The 19583-nt window shown below is 41.8% G+C and overlaps 1 protein-coding gene across 1 annotated transcript in view; it reads left to right on the top strand.

Annotated features, from left to right (window-relative positions):
- GP6 (glycoprotein VI platelet) overlaps positions 1–19213 on the top strand; it is a 36358-nt gene extending 17145 nt beyond the window's left edge. Inside the window, exons 9-12 of the mRNA XM_041733918.1 lie at positions 5924–5977; positions 15869–15928; positions 18418–18468; positions 18978–19213. Coding sequence (XP_041589852.1) covers positions 5924–5977; positions 15869–15928; positions 18418–18468; positions 18978–19213 — 401 coding nt within the window. The remainder of the gene's footprint in view (positions 1–5923; positions 5978–15868; positions 15929–18417; positions 18469–18977) is intronic.
- The last annotated feature ends 370 nt before the right edge of the window (positions 19214–19583 follow it).

Below are 19583 nucleotides of genomic sequence, written 5' to 3'. Positions count from 1 at the left end.
GTATTTATTCATTTCTTAGTGCTGCTGTCACAAATCACCACTAATGCACTGGTTTAAAAAACCATAAATGTATTATTATCTTACATTTCTGGAGGTCAGGTGACAAATGGGTCTCACTGGGACAAAACAAAGGTGTCAGCTGGGTTATGTTCTTTCTAGAGGCTCCAGGGGAGAATCTGTCCCGTGCCTTTTTCAGTTTTTAGAGGTGCCTGCATCCCTTGGCTCCCATGGTCCCTTCCTTTATCATGAAAGCCAGCAGTGTGGCATCTTGGTCTCTGTCTCAGACTCTTCTGCTGCCCTGCCTCATGCTTCCACATTTAAGGACCCTGTGATCACACTGGGGCCACCTGGATAATTCTGGATACTTTTTCCACCTCCACATCCTTAAGCACAACTGTAAAGTCCCATTTACCATGTAAGATGCCATATTCACAGGCCTGCAGATTAGGACATGAGCATATTTGGGAGGCTCTTATTCTGTCTACTACAGAGTATATACACTAGAAAAAATAATTCTTTTAAAAATATTTAATTATTTATTCATGAGAGACACAGAGAGAGGCAGAAACACAGGCAGAAGGAAAAGCAGGCTCCATGCAGGGAGCCCGATGTGGGACTCGATCCCGGCACTCCGGGATCATGCCCTGGGCCGAAGGCAGATGCTCAACCACTGAGCCACTCAGGTGTTCTTAGAAAAAATAATTCTTAATACCAGGGATAATGTTTTGTGTCTTGTCTAGGTTTTCAAACAAACAAAAAGCAGCAAAAAATTTATGGAAATTACTTTAAAAATGCCATAATAGGAAGGAAACTTTGACTCTCTTTATACCACCAACATACATTCAGTCTTTCTTATTTGTAGTAGTCTAAGTACAAAGTATCTCTACAACAAAGCTTGCTGCTAAATCCTTTATATCAACTGACGTAATTTAAAAATCATTGTTGATGTTTTCTGTTAACTGTTTTTTTACTGTTATGTGCTTTCACAAGTACTGGAGCAACTGAATTAAAGATTATTTTATTTTATTTTGATTGATTATTTTTTAGTTTTCTTCCCCAATTTCTTTTTTTTAAAATATATTTTTGTTGGAGTTCGATTTGCCAACATATAGTATAACACCCAGTGCTCATCCCATCAAGTGCCCCCCTCAGTGTATTTTATTTTTTTTTAATATTTATTTATTTATAAGAGAGAGAAGAGGGAAGGGCAGAGGGAGAGGAAGGGAGAAACTTTAGCAGACTCTGCGCTGAGCATGGAACCCCTCATGTGGAGCCTGATCTGATCATGACCTGAGGTGAAACTAAGAGTTGGATGCTCAACCCACTGCATCACACTGGGGCTGCACAGTTTATTTATTTATTTTTTATAATCTCTACACCCATTGTGGGGCTTGAACTCATGACCCTGAGATCAAGAGTTGCATGCTCTTCTGACTGAGCCACCCAGGTACCCCCACAACAGAATTATTTAAAATGCCTTAACAGAGGCACCAGGTTAACCATTGGACTCTTGGTTTTGGCTCAGGTCATGATCTCAGGGTCATGAGATGGAGCCCTGCGTGGGGCTCTATGCTCAGCATGGAGGCTGCTCAGGCTTCTTTCCCTCTTCCTCTCCCTCCCACTTTTCCCCTTTTAAATAAAATATTTAAAAAAACGAAATGCCTCAATATACAAAAAACTAACAACTCTGACCACTAGCAAATGGAAAATTTTTATCCTTTTGGTCTTCAGTGGATTAATACAGTACAGGGTAAAATGAAAATGTACTTGTATTCAGACTTTTTTCATTGAAATCTAGCTAGTGAGGTCATTATTCACTAGAGATTGCCTTCCATTCTTTGTTTTTCTTTTTTATTTTTGTTAAGATTTTATTTATTTGTTCATGAGAGACATATATAGAGAGAGACAGAGACATAGGCAAAGGGAGAAGCAGATTCCCTGTGGGGAACCTGATGCGAGACTTGATCCCAGGACCCCGGGATCACGACCTGAGCCAAAGGCAGATGCTCAACCACTGAGACACCCAGATGCCCCATCCATTCTTTGTTTTCAAAGCAACTTTTATTCAGGTATAAAGGTTTCTATACCTACAAGGTTACCCACTTTAAGTGTTCATGGTTTTTAGTGAATTCAAAGAATTGTGCAACCTTCACCACAACTCAGCCCACTTCCATCACCTCCGAAGGGTCTAGTGCCTGTTTGCAGCCATTTTCCATTTAACCACAAACTACCTTCTATTTCTATAAACTTGCCTCTTTGGGGGGAATACCTGGGTGGCTTGGTAATTGAGCATCTGCCTTTGGCTCAGGGGATGGTCCCAGGATTTGGGATCGAGTCCTGCATTGGGCTCCCTGCGGGGAGCCTGCTTCTCTCTCTGCCTGTGTCTCTGCCTCTCTCTCTGTGTCTCTTATGAATAAATAAATAAATCTTAAAAAAATTGCCTCTTTGGGGAATTTCACATATATGGAGTCTTTTGTGACCAGCTTTTTTTCACTTAGCTAATGTTTTTGAGGTTTGTTCAAATGGAAGTGGTATCAATCTTTCATTCTTAAAGCATATGTCTTTCAAAAGAGGACAGCACAGTTCATAGAGAAAATGTAGTGCATATACACAATGGAATTTTATGCAGCCCTAAAAGGAAGGCAATCCTGTTGTGTCCTACAGTATGTATGAACCTGTAGGACGTTACAATATATAAAATAAGCTGGTCACAAAAGGACATCTACTGTCTGATTCCACTCATATGAGGCATTTGAAAGGAGTCAAAATTATAGAGGCAGAGAGTAGAGAGGGGGTTGCTAATGGCTGGGGAAGGGGAGAAGGGAAACTAGCTTTTAATAGGCACAGAATTTCAGTTTTGCAGATGAAAAAGTTTTGAGATTTCTTGCACAACAATGTGAATGTACTTTGTACTACTGAACTGTATGCTTAAATGTTTGAGATGGTACATTTAACGTACACTTAAAAATAACACGAAAATTAAAAAAAGACACATTTTTCTGCTATAATACTCAGGGGCATTTTCTCATAAACCTTGGTATCTTTGCCTACCTCATGCTTCCTACATCTTTGAAAACTGTCCCCAATCTGACAACTTCTTTCTATGGCTCTACCATCTATCACATAGAACTGGGTTACTCCATACTGGTCTCTCTGTATCCACCCTTGCCATTTTTTTAAAATTGGAGTTCAATTTGCCAACATATAGCATATCTATATGCTAGTGCATATAGATATAGATAGATATAGATAGATATAGATAGATATAGATATATATAGATATAGCTAGTGCTATATAGATATAGAGCACTATATGCCAGTGCTCATCCCGCCAAGTGCCCCCCTCAGTGCCCCTTACCTTGTCACCCCAATCCCTCACCCCCACCCACCCCCTATTCCACTACCCCTTGTTCATTTCCCAGTTAGGAGTCTATCATGTTCTGTCATCCTCACTGATATTTTCTTCTTTTTTTAAAATTTTTTATTTATTTATGATAGTCACACACACACACACACACACACACAGAGAGAGAGAGAGAGAGAGAGAGAGAGAGAGAGAGAGAGAGAGGCAGAGACACAGGCAGAGGGAGGAGAAGCAGGCTCCATGCACCGGGAGCCTGACGTGGGAATTGATCCTGGGTCTCCAGGATCACGCCCTCGGCCAAAGGCAGGTGCCAAACCGCTTCGGCACCCAGGGATCCCAATATTTTCTTTCGAGTCTGTAATATAGTGTTGTGCATTAATCTTCAGGACTCAATTATCTACTGGTTGGAAGTTTATAAGACTTGATACCTTTGCCCCCCTTTAGAATGTTTGCAAAACTACGGCAAGAGAAATCCTTTTAAAAAAGGTTAAAATCAGGGCACCTGGGTGGCTCAGAGGTTGAGTCTGCCTTTGGTTCAGGTCATGATCCCCCAGTCCCAGGATTGAGTCCTATATCGGGCTCCCCATGGGGAGCCTGCTTCTCCCTCTGCCTATGTCTCTGCCTCTCTCTCTGTGTCTCTTATGAATAAATAAATAAAATCTTAAAAAAGAAAAGGTTAAAATCAGATAATTTCATACCCTTGCTCAAAGCCCATAGCACTCCCTCCTCACTCCTCATCAAACCCCTCCTTCACCCATCATCACTTGACCCGATGCTCCACCCTCACCCAGTCTGCCTCAGATACGTCAGTATCTTGCTTTCCCTCCTTTTTGAGTTGAAGACTAATTGACATACAATGTTGTATTAGTTTCAGGTGTACAGCATAGTGATTATATATATATATCAATATGATATATATATATCAAAGATTTTATCTATTTATTTGAGAGACACAGAGAGGGAGCAAGAGAGAGCACAAGCAGGGTGAGGGGCAGAGGGAGAAGCAGACACCCCACTGAGCAGCGAGCATGATGCAGGACCGGATCCCAGGACCCTGGGATCATGACCTGAGCTGAGGGTGGATGCCCAAGTGACTGAGCCACCCAGGCACCCTGATTTGATATTTATATACATTTATGAAATGGTTACCACAATAAGTTCAGTTACCATCTGTGACCATACAAAGTGGTTCCGATATTATTGACTGCATCCCATCTTGCTTTTCCTTGAATATGCAGTCTCACTAGGTCCTCAGAGACCTTGCATTTGCTGGGATGCTTTCTCCAGATCTTCTTATGGCTCAATCCATTGCTTCCATCAGGTCTTCAATCAAAGGTCACATTCTTGTGTCTCTGATGCTCTCTGCCACCTTGTTTGCCTAATTTTTCTCCAAAGCACCTAAGGGCTATGCATACATTGTACTGATTTATGGTGTTTATCATCTGTCTGCCCCCTGCACCCTGGAATGTAAGTTCCAGAAGGACAGACATTTGTGTTGATTTTCTTTTCTGCTGTATCCCTCAAACCAACAATAATTCCTCACATATAGTAGGAGCTTAACATATAGTCACCTGTTTTAAGTGTACAAGTCAGTTTTTAGTACATTTACAGAGTTGTGTGGTCCCCACCACAATCCGCTTATGGAACATTTCTACCACCCTATAATATACTCCATTGTCCATATACAGCCACTCCCTCCCACTCCCTCCAGCCCAAGAACACCACTAATTCTCCTGCTCTATAGATTTGTCTTTTTTTTTTTTTTGGTCCCTGCTCACTTATTGCTTCTTTCACTGAGTATATTTAAAACATGCCTATGTTGTGGCTGTGCTTTGCTGCCAACTGCTTGAAACTCTCTCTCTCTCTCTCTGTGGTATCTTTTCCTTTATGCACACATACACACGTATATACACATAATGCATACATATAGTAATTAGAGCAAACAGTCTTAAGGACATATCCAACACCTATATAGTTGTTGCTCTGATATGCATTACGAATTGGAAGTACATAGTGCTGTTAGAACTGAGAAGGGGAGACAATCTGGGGAGACTTCTCTGAGCAGTCAATGTTTGACCTATATCTTAGGGCAGAATAAGAGGTAACCAGTTGGGTGGAGTAGTGGGATGAGTTGCAGGTGTTCAGAACTGTATGAGCAAATGTCCTGGGGTGAAATGAGGTTGGTAGGGTGGTGGGGGCAGAAAAGGGCTGTGTTTTCTTACACGAATGCATGTATCTCCCAGCTTCTGCCCCCTATCTGCTTTCTAGGATTTAAGAGCCGGTTTTGCTACTAGGGGCAATGTAAGGTGCAGGTCACAGAGATCTAGAAAAGGGCAGAGCTGAGGTTCGAAAAGCAGGGAGGCAGCTACAAAGCCCATCATTATTAATTAGTTCCAGAATGTGCTAGGTGTGCTATTTAACACCCATGACAGTCTAGCAATGTGAGCTTCTTTGGATTCATTTTCTAGGTGAGGAAAGTGGGTCGCAGAAATGCTTTATTATTTTCCCAGGACCCAAAGCCCAGAGAGCACAGAATTCTCTTTTTTTCTGATTTCCCAGGGACTTCTGTGACCCCCGGTTTGTTATCCAGAGAACCACCTTCCTCTGTGACAGGTAAATTCTGGAGGGTTCATCCTGGTGTCTGGGATATAGACCCATAGACCCTTTTTTTCTTTCCCCCCTTTATCTAGACTTCTCAATTTAATTCACTTGTCTCTTTCACAAATTTGATTTATTTAAAAAATCACCGATTTATGCCTGTAAATAAGGTGGGTATAATATTAGACATTACTATGCTGCTCTACATCCCAATTTCTTTTTTTAAAATTTTTATTTATTTATGATAGTCACACATACACACACACACACACACACACACACAGAGACAGAGAGAGAGAGAGAGAGAGAGAGAGAGAGAGACAGAGACACAGGCAGAGGGAGAAGCAGGCTCCATGCACCGGAAGCCCGACGTGGGATTCAATCCCGGGTCTCGAGGATCGCGTCCTGGGCCAAAGGCAGGCGCCAAACCGCTGCGCCACCCAGGGATCCCTACATCCCCATTTCTATTCAGCCTTAGGGTCATGGTTTATAATGTCTAATGTGGAAAAGAATAATCTGAGTCACTTATAAGATTGTAGATTCCTGGACTCTTATTTTTGAGTCTCTGATTCCATTGGCCAGTGGCTCTAAAAACATTGGAGGGGGGGCTGAGGCTCTGGATCCCAATAATTCCTGATTCAGAAGGTCTGTGGTGGGGTCCAGTGATGTTTATTTTTAACAAGTTTCCAGGTGACACTGATGCTGCTGATCTGGGGATGTCACTTTGAGAAGGACTGCACAAAATTTTGTGTGAGCCATCATTTTCTCCCATCTTCAAGGCATCTCAGTTGATTTCATGTGTTGGATACCAGCCTGTGCCTTAAGAAATTGGGCATTGGTCTGTGGCATCTCTAACACAGGAACAGAAGCATGTTGAAAAGAGCCAAGTTGGACAAGAATGTGCAGACATGTGTGGCTGAAGGCAGTATGGGGGCTGTCATGCCAAACGAGGCACACTATATGTGTGTATGTGTATGCACGCACCCACATGTGTGTGCATGTAATTCTCTTTGGAATTTTATTTTATTTATTTTTTGAAGACTTTACCCAGTTTATTTTATTTATTTCGTTGCACATTTTTTATTGGAGTTCGATTTGCCAACATATAGCATAACACCCAGTGCTCATCCCATCAAGTGCTCCCCTCAGGGACCCCCTCAGTGCCCATCATGCAGTCACCCCAATCCCCCACCAAATCCCTTTCCACCACCCCATTTTTATTGGAGTTCAATTTGCCAACATATAGCATATCACCCAGTGATCATTCTGTCAAGTGCCCCTCCAGTGCCCATCACCCAGTCACCCCAAATCCCCACCCACCTCCAATTCCACCAGCCTTGTTCGCTTCCCAGAGCTAGGAGTCTCTCATGTTCTGTCATCCTCACTGATATTTCCCACTCATTTTCTCTCCTTTCCCCTTTATTCCCTTTCGCTATTTTTTATATTCCCCAAATGAATGAGACCATATAGTGTTTGTCCTCTGACTTATTTCACTCAGCGTAATACCCGCCAGTTCCATCCACGTCGAAGCAATGGTGGGTATTTGTCATTTCTAATGGCTGAGTAATATTCCACTGTATACATAGACCACATCTTCTTTATCCATTCATCTTTCGATGGACACTGAGGCTCCTTCGACAGTTTGGCTACTGTGGACATTGCTGCTATAAACACCAGGGTGCAGGTGTTCTGGCGTTTGACTGCATCTGTATCTTTGGGGTAAATCCCCAGCAGTGCAATTGCTGGGCCATAGGGCAGATCTATTTTTAACTCTTTGAGGAACCTCCACGCAGTTCTCCAGAGTGGCTGCACCAGTTCACATTCCCATCAACAGTGCAAGAGGGCTCCCCTTTCTCCATATATTCTCCAACATTTGTTGTTTCCTGCCTTGTTAATTTTCCCCATTCTCACTGGTGTGAGGTGGTATCTCATTGTGGTTTTATTTGTATTTCCCTGATGGCCCGTGATGCAGAGCATTTTCTTTTGTGCTTGTTGGCCATGTCTATGTCTTCCTCTGTGAGATTTCAGATCATCTCTTTTGCCCATTTCATGATTGTATTGTTTGTTTCTTTGCTGTTGAGTTTAATGAGTTCTTTATAGATCTTGGATACTAGCCCTTTATCTAATAGGTCATTTGCAAATATCTTCTCCCATTCTGTAGGTTGTCTTTTAGTTTTGTTGCCTGTTTCTTTTGCTGTGCAGAAGCTTTTTATCTTGATTAAGTCTCAATAGTTCACTGTTGGTTTCCTTGCCTTCATAGATGTTCTTGCAAGAAGTTGCTGTGACCCAATTCAAAAAGGGTGTTGCCTGTGTTCTCCTTTAATATTTTGATGGATTCTTGTCTCACATTAAGATATTTCATCCATTTTGAGTTTATCATTGTGTATGGTGTAAGAGAATGGTCTAGTTTCATTCTTCTGCATGTGGCTGTCCAATTTTCCCAGCACCATTTATTGAAGAGACTATCCTTTTTCCAGTGGATAGTCTTTCCTGCTTTGTCGAATATTAGTTGACCATAGAGTTGAGGGTCGACTTCTGGATTCTCTATTCTGTTCCATTGATCTATGTGTCTGTTTCTGTGCCAGTACCACAGTCTTGGTGACCACAGCTTTGTTGTACAACCTGAAATCTGCCATTTTGATGCCCCTGGCTCTGGTTTTCTTTTTCTTTTCTTTTTTTTTAAAGAATTTTATTTTATTTTATTTTATTTATGATAGTCACACACACACACAGAGAGAGAGAGAGAGAGAGAGAGAGAGAGGCAGAGACACAGGCAGAGGGAGGAGAAGCAGGCTCCATGCACCGGGAGCCCGACGTGGGATTTGGTCCCGGGTCTCCAGGATTGCGCCCTGGGCCAAAGGAAGGCGCCAAACCGCTGCGCCACCCAGGGATCCCTGGTTTTCTTTTTTAATATTGCCCTGGCTATTCAGAGTATTCTCTGATTCCACACAAATCTGAAGATGATTTATTCCAACACTCTGAAGAAAGCCAATGGTATTTTGATAGGGATTGCATTAAATGTGTCAATTGCCCTGGGTAACATTGATATTTTCACAATGTTAATTCTTCCAATCCATAAGCATGGAATATTTTTCCATCTCTTTGTGTCTTCTTCAATCTCTTTCAGAAGTGTTCTGTAGTTTTTAGGGTATAGATCCTTTACCTCTTTAGTTAGGTTTATTCCTAGGTATGCTTTTCGGTGCAATTGTAAATGGGTTTGACTCCTTAATTTCTCTTTCTTCAGTCTCATTGTTAGTGTATAGAAATGCCACTGATTTCTGGGCATTGATTTTATATCCTGCCACACTGCTGAATTGCTGTATGAGTTCTAGCAATCTTGGGGTGGAGTCTTTTGGGTTTTCTAGGTAGAGTATTAGGTTATCTGCGAAGAGAGAGAGTTTGACTTCTTCTTTGTCAATTTGAATGCCTTTGATTTTAAGATTCTGAGGAATGTTCCCTCTATCCCTACACTCTGAAGAGTTTTGATCAGGAAAGGATGCTATATTTTGTCAACTGCTGTCTCTGCATCTATTGAGAGGATCATATGGTTCTTGTTTTTTTTCTCTTGTTGATATGATCTGTTGTGATCTATCACATTGATTGCTTTACGAGTGTTGAACCAGCCTTGCATCCCAGGGATAAATCCCACTTGGTGATGGTGAATAATCTTCTTAATGTACTGTTGGATCCTACTGGCTAGTATCTTGTTGAGAATTTTTTGCAGCTGTGTTCATCAGGGATATTGGCCTATAATTCTGCTTTTTGGTGGGTCTTTGTCTGGTTTTGGGATTAAGGTGATGCTGGCCTCATAGAACGAGTTTGGAAGTATTTCATCCCTTTCTATCTTTCCAAACAGCTTTAGTAGAATAGGTATGGTTTCTTCTTTAAATGTTTGAAAGAATTCTCTGGGAAGCCATCTGGCTCTGACTTTTGTGTCTTGGGAGGTTTTTGATGACTGCTTCAATTTCCCCCCTGGTTATTGGCCTGTTCGTGTTTTCTATTTTTTGTTGTTCCAGTTTGGTAGTTTGTAGTTTTCCAGAAATGTTTCCATTTCTTCTAGATTGCGTAATATATTGGCATATAGCTGCTCATAATACGTTTTAAAATAGTTTGTATTTTCTTGGTATTGGTTGTGATCTCTCCTCTTTCATTCATGATTTTATTAATTCGAGTCTTTTTTCTTTTAAATAAAGCTGGTTAATGGCTTATCTATCTTTCTAATTCTTTCGAAGACCAACTCTTGGTTTGGTTGATCTGTTCTACAGTTCTTCCTGTCTCATTTTCATTGAGTTCTGCTTGAATCTTTATTATCTCTGTTCTTCTGCTTGGCATAAATTTTATTTGCTGTTCTTTCTCTAGTTCCTTTAGAGCTAGAGCTACGAGGTCAGCTTGTGTATTTGAGTTTTTTCCAATTTTTGAGGGATGCTTGTATTGCGATGTATTTCCCTCTTAGGAATGATTTAGCCATATCCCAAATATTTTGAATGGCTGTATCTACATTTTCATTAGTTTCCATGAATCTTTTTAATCCTTCTCTAATTTCTTGGTTGACTCATTCATCTTTTAGTAAGATGCTCTTTAACTTTCAAGTGCTTGAGTTTCTTCCAAATTTCCTCTTGTTATTGAGTTCTAGTTTCAAAGCATTGTGGTCTGAAATATGCCGGGGACAATCCCAATCTTTTGGTATCAGTTGAGACCTGACTTGTGACCCTGTCTATTCTAGAGAATGTTCCATGTGCAGTTGAGAACAATGTGTATTCAGTTGCGTTCAGATGCAAAGTTCTGTATATAGCTGTGAAATCATCTGCTTCAGTGTATCATTTAAAGCCTTTGTTTCTTTGGTGATGTTGTACTAGAATATCTGTCATTTGCAGAAAGTGCCATGTTGAAGTCTCCTACTATTAGTGTATTATTATCTAAGTATGCCTTTATTTTGGTTATTAGTTGATTGCTATACTTGGCAGCTCCCACATTAGGGGCATAAATACTCATGATTGTTAGATCTTCTTGTTGGATAGACCCTTTAAGTATGATATAGTGTCCCTCTTCATCTCCCACTATAGTCTTTTGGATAAACTTTAATTCATCTGATATGAGGATTGCTACCCCAGCTTTCTTGTGAGGACCATTTGAATGGTAAATGGTTCTCCAACCTTTCATTTTCAGGCTGGAGGTATACTTAGGTCTAATTGAGTCTCCTGTAGACAGCAAATAGATGGGTCTTGCTTTTTTATCCAGTCTGAAGCCCTGCATCTTTTGATGGGGTCATTTAGCCCTCACATTCAGAGTAACTATTGAAAGATATGAATTTAATGTCTTCGTAATACCTATTCAGTCCCTGTTTTTGTGGATTATTTCTTTGGGCTTCCTCTTTCTTTTACAGGGTCCCCCTTAATAGTTCTTGCAGAGCTGGTTTGGTGGTCACATATCCTTTCAGTTTCTGCCTATCCTGGAATATCTTTATCTCTCCTTCTATTTTGAATGAGAGCCTTGGTGGATATAGTATTCTTGGTTGCATGTTTTTCTCATTTAGTACCTTGAATATATCCTGCCAGCCCTTTCTGAACTGCCAGGTCTCTGTGGAGAGGTCTGATGTTAATCTGATATTTCTCCCATATAAGTTAAGAATCTCTTATCTCTCACTGCTTTAAAGATTTTCTCTTTATCTTTGGAATTTGCAAGTTTTACTATTAAATGTCGATGTGTTGAATGGTTTTTATTGATTTGTGTGTGGGGGGAACCTATCTCCTGGATCTGCATGCCTGTTTCCCACCCCAAATTAGGGAATTTCTCAGCTATGATTTGTTCAAATACGCTTTCTGGCCCTGTGGCCCTCTTGGCGTTTCCTGGAACCCCAATTATAAGTAGATTCTTTCTTCTGAGGCTGTCATTTATTTCCCTTAACCTTTCCTCTTGGTCTCTTACTTGGTTCTCTCTTTTTTCTTCAGCTTCCCTCCTTGCCATCAACTTGTCTTCTATGTTGCTCACACTTTCCTCCACCTCATTAACCCTCATCATTAGGACCTCCAGTTTGGTTTGCATTTAATTGATTTTTAATTTTGGCCTGATTAGATCAAACTTCTGCAGTCATGAAGTCTCTAGAATCCTTTATGCTTTTTTTCCAGAGCCATCAGTAGCTATAGTTGTGCTTCTGAATTGGCTTTCTGACATCAAATTGTAATCCAAATTCTGTTACTCTGTGGCAGAGAATACTGTTTCTGCTTCTTTCTTTAGAAGGAAGAATTCACCACAAGTCATTTTGCTCAGTGCAGAGTGACTGTATGAGCCGGCTGAGTCAAGAATATCAAGCACAAGCTAACTAAATTTCACCCTAGATGATTCTGACAAGGTCAAAGACCAGAAAATGAAAACGAAGATCAGGACAAAATAAAGCAACAGGACCACTAAGGTGAAAAAGAAATTTTAAAACACAGTAGTTAAAAAAAAAAAAAAAGGACAAGAATCCCAAAGAAGTCGTAAAAAAAGAAAAAAGAAAAAAAGAAGAGAAAAAAAAAGACCAAAGTAAAGAGGAAAAAAAAAAAAGAAAAAAAAAGGAGACTGGGAGATGGTGGTGGTGGAGAAGTTGTAGTGGAGGGAGAATGTAGTCTACCTGACGGGTCCTAGAGGGTGATCCTCTTGGTTCTGAGTGTATTAAGTTCTATTTGTTAGAAGATGCTCAGTCCCAAATGTGTATAAACCAGCAATACTTTTAGGAAGCCCCAACATTGACCACCAAAACATATAGGAGATAAAAGAGGGGGGCAGAATGGGAATGAAGAGAGAATATAATCTCGCAGAATGAACCATCATGGTATACCACTTGTTTCTGGGTGCATGTGGTCATGTTTTAGAAGGTATTAACTTCCAGCATTGTAGAACCAAATGAGGCAGAGAAAACAAAAACACAAAACAAAAAGCCATATCTCATATATTTCCCAAAATTAAATTGAGTATGTTGAACGGAATCTAGAAGTGGAAAAGATATTTAAGACATGTAATTGTAGAAATATGAAAGTCAAAAAGGAAGAAACTTAAAAATGAAGAGGTGGTAAAATATTGTAGTTAAGGAGGGAAAAGAGAAAAAATATTGGAAATATTTAGACTGATATAAAAATGAGTTGTACTGGAAAAGGAGGAAAAAGGAAGGGTACTCTAGTTCTATATACTATAAATCCCTCAACTTCCCCTGGAGCTTTCCAGAGCTGCTTGGTGAAGAACTTGCTCTTCCCCTGTTCTTCCAGCTGGTCTTCTGGGGGAGGGGTCTGCTGTGCTGATTCTTAGGCGTGTGTGCCTGGAGATGCCTGGCTCAGTGGGAGATGTTTATCCTTGAGGTCTTTGTTCCCTGGTGACCCCATCTCTCCCAGGCACATGGTGAAACAAGGAGGAAAAAACAACAACGGCAGCGGCCAGATTTCCAGCTCTGGAGTCAGCTCCTCACTAGTAACTAATGAGGACCACCTCCCAGTCCACACTGGCCTAGATGCTCCAGGGGCCGGAGCGGGTCCTCTGATCTTGGCACAGCTTGCAGGGCACCCAGTGGCAGGAGAGTTCTCGATGTCCTGTGCCCTCCTCGCTTCCACCTGTCCCTGGGGGAACACAAGGTCATGGGCTTTGTCGGCTTTGTGCCCTGGGGTCAGGGCCTGTGCTGCTGGAATCCCGCTCCCGCTCCCGGGGTGCGTGGCTCCCGAAGGCAGCAGGGCACAGACACCTCCGTCTGGAGCCGCCCACCTAACCAAGTGGCTTCTCCCAAACGTCGGGTGGGCTGTGCGCTCCAGGTCTTTACCGAGATCAGTCCATATTTTGTGGTGCACTTTCCCTGGGCACAGTGCTATTAGTGGCTCTGGGAAACTGAAGGCTTCACTGCTTCTATTGTAATTCTGCCCGATTTTCCTGCTAAACACGTTTCTGTCTGGGAAGAATCCAGTGCAGATTTTTAAAATATCCGCTTCTCCAGGGCTGTGCTTTCCTGTCCTCCTGTCCTGGAAGCTTTGGCTGCCCAGGTTTACTTTAGCCTGGCTCTTCATGGTGCCCCTCCCCCACTTGATTCTTATTTATTTATGTATTTATGTATTATGTATTTTTCCGCCTTCCTACCTTGCTAGAAGTGAAAACCCTTCTCTCTGTAGCATTCGAGCTGTTCTCTCTTTAAATCTCAGGTAGAATTTGTAGGTGTTTAGGATGTTTTGAAAGTTATCTAGGTAAGTTGGTGGGACCAGGTGAGTTGAGGACCTCTACTCTTCCGCTATCTTCTGTATTTAGTTCCATGGCAATTTATCACATGTGTAGATCCATGTAACCACTACTTTCCTCCACTACTCCATCCCCACAGCATTACCCTCAGGATACCCCTTTATAGTTACATCTACCCTCTCCTCTCCTACAGTTCCTACCTCCTGACAAGTATTAATTGTTCTTTATTTAATTTTGTCATTTTCACAGTGTTATATATATCAGTGGAAAGATTCACCTAGCGTGTTTTTTGAGATGGGTTTTCTCATTCAGCGCAATGCCCTTGAGATCCATCCAAGTTATTGTGTGTATCGATAATGTATTCCTTTTTTGGCTGAGTGGTATTCCATGGTTTACATGTATCATCTCATGTTTAATCTAAATTCAAAACAAAAATTTATTTATTTATTATTATTATTTTTGAGAGAGTGAGAGAAGAGAAATGCATGCATGTGATGTGGGTAGGGGCAGAGGGAGAGAGAGAATCTTAAGCAGGCTTCCTGGTCAGTGTGGATCCACACAGGGCTCGATATCATAACCCTGAGATCATCACCTGATGGAAACCAAGAGGTGAACACTTAATGGACTGAGACATCCAGGTGCCCCTCAAACAAAATTTATAAATGAGACTTACAGGAAGAGAAATAACAGAGAACAAATAATATGCAAGCTCTTATTATACCACAGATAGGTAGGCTTTGATGAGTTGGTTTTACCATAAAAAGGCCCACTAAGATAGTCCCCACTCTTGATAGGAGCTACATATTTATAGGTTGAAGGTTTTTAGGAAATGTTTTGGTGTCCATGTAACCAGGGCAGTCCCTGGTTAAGAAAATGGCCTTGGTAAGGAGGTGAGCCTCTTACACTCAGAAGATGGCATAAACCACTGAGCTTGTACAGATATACTGATTCACTTTGAGAATGAGAGCCAGAGAGATCACAGAGGGAGATGGAGAGGGAGATAGAGTCCCCACTGAGCAGGGGCTTGGATTCAGGGCTCAATCCATTACCATGGGATCGTCATCTGAGCTGAAGGTAGATGCTTAACCAACTGAACCACCAAGGCACCTCTACTTATTTTTTAAATTTAGATATGTCACAAACCATGAAATTCATCACACCCACCAGAATGGCAATAATAATAATAATAATAATAATAATAATAATAATAATTAAGCACAACAACAGGTATTGTTGAGGATGTGGGGAAATTGGAACCCTCACACATTGTTGATGGGAATGAAACATCATGTTGCTGCTGTGGAAAACAGTTCAGCATTTCCTCAAAAGAATATCCTATGACCATATCATAAAATTGTCACAGGACTCAGCTATTCCACTTGTAGCTATATGCTCCCCCCAAATTAAGAAATTAAAAATGCATGTTCATAAAAATGTGTACATAAATGTTCATGGCAACATTATTCATAGTAGCCCCAAAAAGGAAATAATGTAATGTCCATCAGTGGATGAATGGATCCATTTCTTATGCACCCACTGAGAGATAGAAGAGAACATGTCTTATAGCCCTCTGCGTTTGTCTCTCCTTAGTGTTCATGCAGTGTGTGCCAGAGAAAGGGGTTCTGGGAAGCCCAGACAGCTCAGAAAGGATATGCAGAGTAGGGACTCATTGGGAAGATCTGATGTTATCCATGTTCTTGTTACCCTCTTGCTTAGAATTCCCAGAAGCCTCCAGAAAACAGAGCAACTTGCACCTCAACAAGAGCTCCACAATTGGTGAGTAATCAGGCACTCGGAACCCAGTAGAAAGGAGTATGTAGATAGATTTCTTTCTCATCATCTAAGGCCATAGGCTTTAAGTCTGCTTCAGGAGATAACTTGACTCTTCCAAATAAAGTCCTTGGTTTGAGGATCAAGGATGGGATGGAGGTGGGCTCTGAGTGTGCAGACAGATAAGGTTTCTGGATAATGTGCCATTTCAAAGATGGTGGAGCCAAGGGGCTGATGGGAAAGACCATTGCTCATTCCTACACGCTGCTATTCTGACTTTGCTCTGATGCATGTGTGTAAGCTTTGTCCCCTATTGCTCACTGCCTCCTCTTACTCCTGCAGTTCTGTGCAACATACTTCCTTCATGCTGTAGCTCTCTTTCCCCTTCCTTTTCTTAGAAAAGTATCAATTTTCCTCAAGACAGAAAACCTTGACAGGTCCCCTGAGGATAGTTCTGATATCTCCACTGGGTCCACCTGACTCTAGCTTTCTGCTAGATTCCTAATGCCAGCAAATTCTAAAACCCTGATGAGATTCTTTGCCATCCTCTGTTCAAAATACTTCTGGGTTGCCAGTCAACCTTAGGATATAGCCAGGGTTTCTATTTTTTTTTTATAAATTTATTTTTTATTGGTGTTCAACTTGCCAACATATAGAATAACACCCAGTACTCATCCCATCACATGCCCCCCTCAGTGCCCGCCACCCAGTCACCCCCACCCCCCGCCCACCTCCCCTTCCACCACCCCTAGTTCGTTTCCCAGAGTTAGGAGTCTCATGTTCTGTCTCCCTTTCTGATATTTACCACTCATTTTTCTCCTTTCCCCTTTATTCTCTTTCACTATTTTTTATATTCCCCAAATGAATGAGACCATATAATGTTTGTCCTTTTCCGATTGACTCATTTCACTCAGCATAATACCCTCCCGTTCCATCCATGTCAAAGCAAATGGTGGGTATTTGTCGTTTCTAATGGCTGAGTAATATTCCATTGTATACATATACCACATCTTCTTTCTTTTAATAATAAATTTATTTTTTATTGGTGTTAAATTTACCAACATACAGAATACCACCCAGTGCTCATCCCGTCAAGTGCCCCCCTCAGTGCCCATCACCCATTCACCCCCACTTCCCGCCCTCCTCCCCTTCCACCACCCCTAGTTCATTTCCCAGAGTTAGGAGTCTTTATGTTCTGTCTCCCTTTCTGATATTTCCCACACATTTCTTCTCCCTTCCCTTCTATTCCCTTTCACTATTATTTATATTCCCCAAATGAATGAGAACATATAATGTTTGTCCTTCTCTGATTGACTTACTTCACTCAGCATAATACCCTCCAGTTCCATCCATGTTGAAGCAAATGGTGGGTATTTGTCATTTCTAATGGCTAATATTCCATTTTATACATAGACCACATCTTCTTTATCCATTCATCTTTGGATGGACATCGAGGCTCCTTCCACAGTTTGGCTATTGTGGACATTGCTGCTATAAACATTGGGGTGCAGGTGTCCTGGCATTTCATTGCATCTGTATCTTTGGGGTAAATCCCCAGCAGTGCAATTGCTGGGTCAGAGTAGCCAGGGTTTCTTAGCTTGATATTCAATGCTTTTAGGCCCAATGCCCTTAGATCAGCCACTGCTCATCCCAGACACCGTTGATCCTCTTGTCTTCATTCCTCATGCAAATCTTAGCCACACAGAGTCAGATGAAGCTCTCCTGGATCCTTGGCATCTTCTCCTGATTCTGCATCCAAGCCACTTGCTCTGTTTTTCCTTCCATTTCCTCATGGCCTCAGTCTCTCAGGAAAGCCTTTTATGACACTGGGTTGTATAGCTTCCTCTGTCCTATGGACTGCCTGTTATGGCAAATTTCACAGTATATTAAAATATGCACTTGTCTGATGCATATGGCTGAGCACCTGGTAAGTCTCTGGAGGTACTTATGGAATGAGATGCAAGCTGCCACGTGTGGGATGCTTATCATATGTCAAGAACTGTGCCTTGTGCTGTTATTATTGCTATTGATTTAAATTTCACATTAACCTGTGATGTATTATAATTATTTTCATTTACAGATGGGAAAACTGGCTCATAGATGTTAAGTCATTTGGTAGAGGCCCCACATCTTTTTTTTTTAATAAATTAATTTTTTATTGGTGTTCAATTTACCAACATACAGAATAACACCCAGTGCTCATCCCGTCAAGTGTCCCCCTCAGTGCCCGTCACCCATTCACCCCCACCCCCCGCCCTCCTCCCCTTCCACCACCCCTAGTTCATTTCCCAGAGTTAGGAGTCTTTATGTTCTGAGAGGCCCCACATCTAATTAGGGATAGATCTGGGGTTGAAATCTAGATGCCCAACTCTGTAGTTTATACTCCTCTTATAGTCATGGGATTCTGCCTCACAAGGGCACGTGTTCGGGATGGGGCAGAAACGGGGTTACGGGAAATGGTCTTACTCCTTTATATTTTCCTTTTTGATTCCCAGTGCCTTCTAGGACTATCACTGTCTCTCCAAAGGGATCAGACTCTCCAACTGGTGAGTAAGTGGTCCTCTCTGGACCCTCTTCATTCTCACCCCTGTGCAGAGGCTATAGCTCTGATTTTGGGTCCTGGTATATAAAATATTAAGGGGAGGGTAAATATAAGCACTTGTAACTCAGAATTGGGCAATAAGATCAGGTGGGAAGGTTGAAAATTTCTAAAGGATCAGGGAAAGAGAAATTCCATCTCTTTATCTGCCCCTTATGACAGTTTTTTTAATGCAATTAGACAAATAACCAGGTAGTGTCTGTGTGTGTGTGGAGGGGTTGCATCAGAGGCCCATGAGGGTGTGTGGAAGTGATATTTAGAGAATTTGGCTTATCTAGCCCTGATACTTGGTGAGGAGGGGAGGAACCCTCTAGGAAGGAGACTGGCATTCTAGATAGCAGAGAATAATAGGACCTCAAATGAGAGATATGGCTATGAGAAGCTCAAGATGCACCTTGAAGTGGGTCCTGGAGATAGGCCTTTGTCACCTGCTCCTGTCTTTCTTCTTTCTTCCAGGTCTTGCTCACCAGCACTACACTAAGGGCAATCTGGTCCGGATATGCCTTGGAGCTGTGATTCTAATACTCCTGGTGGGAATTCTGGCAGAAGATTGGCACAGCAGAAAGAAACCCCTGTTGCTCCGGGTCAGAGCTGTCCACAGGCCACTCCCACCCCTCCCACAGACCCAGAAACCACACAGTCGTCAGGATGGGGGTCGACCAGATGGTCATAACCATGGGTCCCACCATTAGAACTTCAAGGCTTGGTTGTATTTATGAGGTAGGGAGTGTAAAGACCATGCTTGGAGTGTGTGGAATATAAGAGCAGGAAGATAGGGGTTATGACTGTAGAGAAGGAGGGTCACGGGTCTTCTCCATGATGCCCCATAAAGGAGTTGTTGGTGTCTATTTGGTTTTCTGTCCAAGGACTCTGTTCATCTGGGATAGGGAGTATCTAATGGATGCCAGCATCCTTTCACTCATAGCTTGCACATCACGGATATTATGGCAACCTAACTGGACCATCATACTGACCCCTTCAGCCTTTCCTAATACATGTTATGGATTGACCTCTGTATCCCCAAGCCTCATAGCTGACCCTGTTCTATCCTCTGCACAAAAC

Source organism: Vulpes lagopus, chromosome 2 (genome assembly GCF_018345385.1).
Source record: "Vulpes lagopus strain Blue_001 chromosome 2, ASM1834538v1, whole genome shotgun sequence".
NCBI lineage: Eukaryota > Metazoa > Chordata > Mammalia > Carnivora > Canidae > Vulpes > Vulpes lagopus.
Note: the sequence above shows the minus strand (reverse complement) of the source record. Positions and strands in the feature narration are given on the sequence as shown.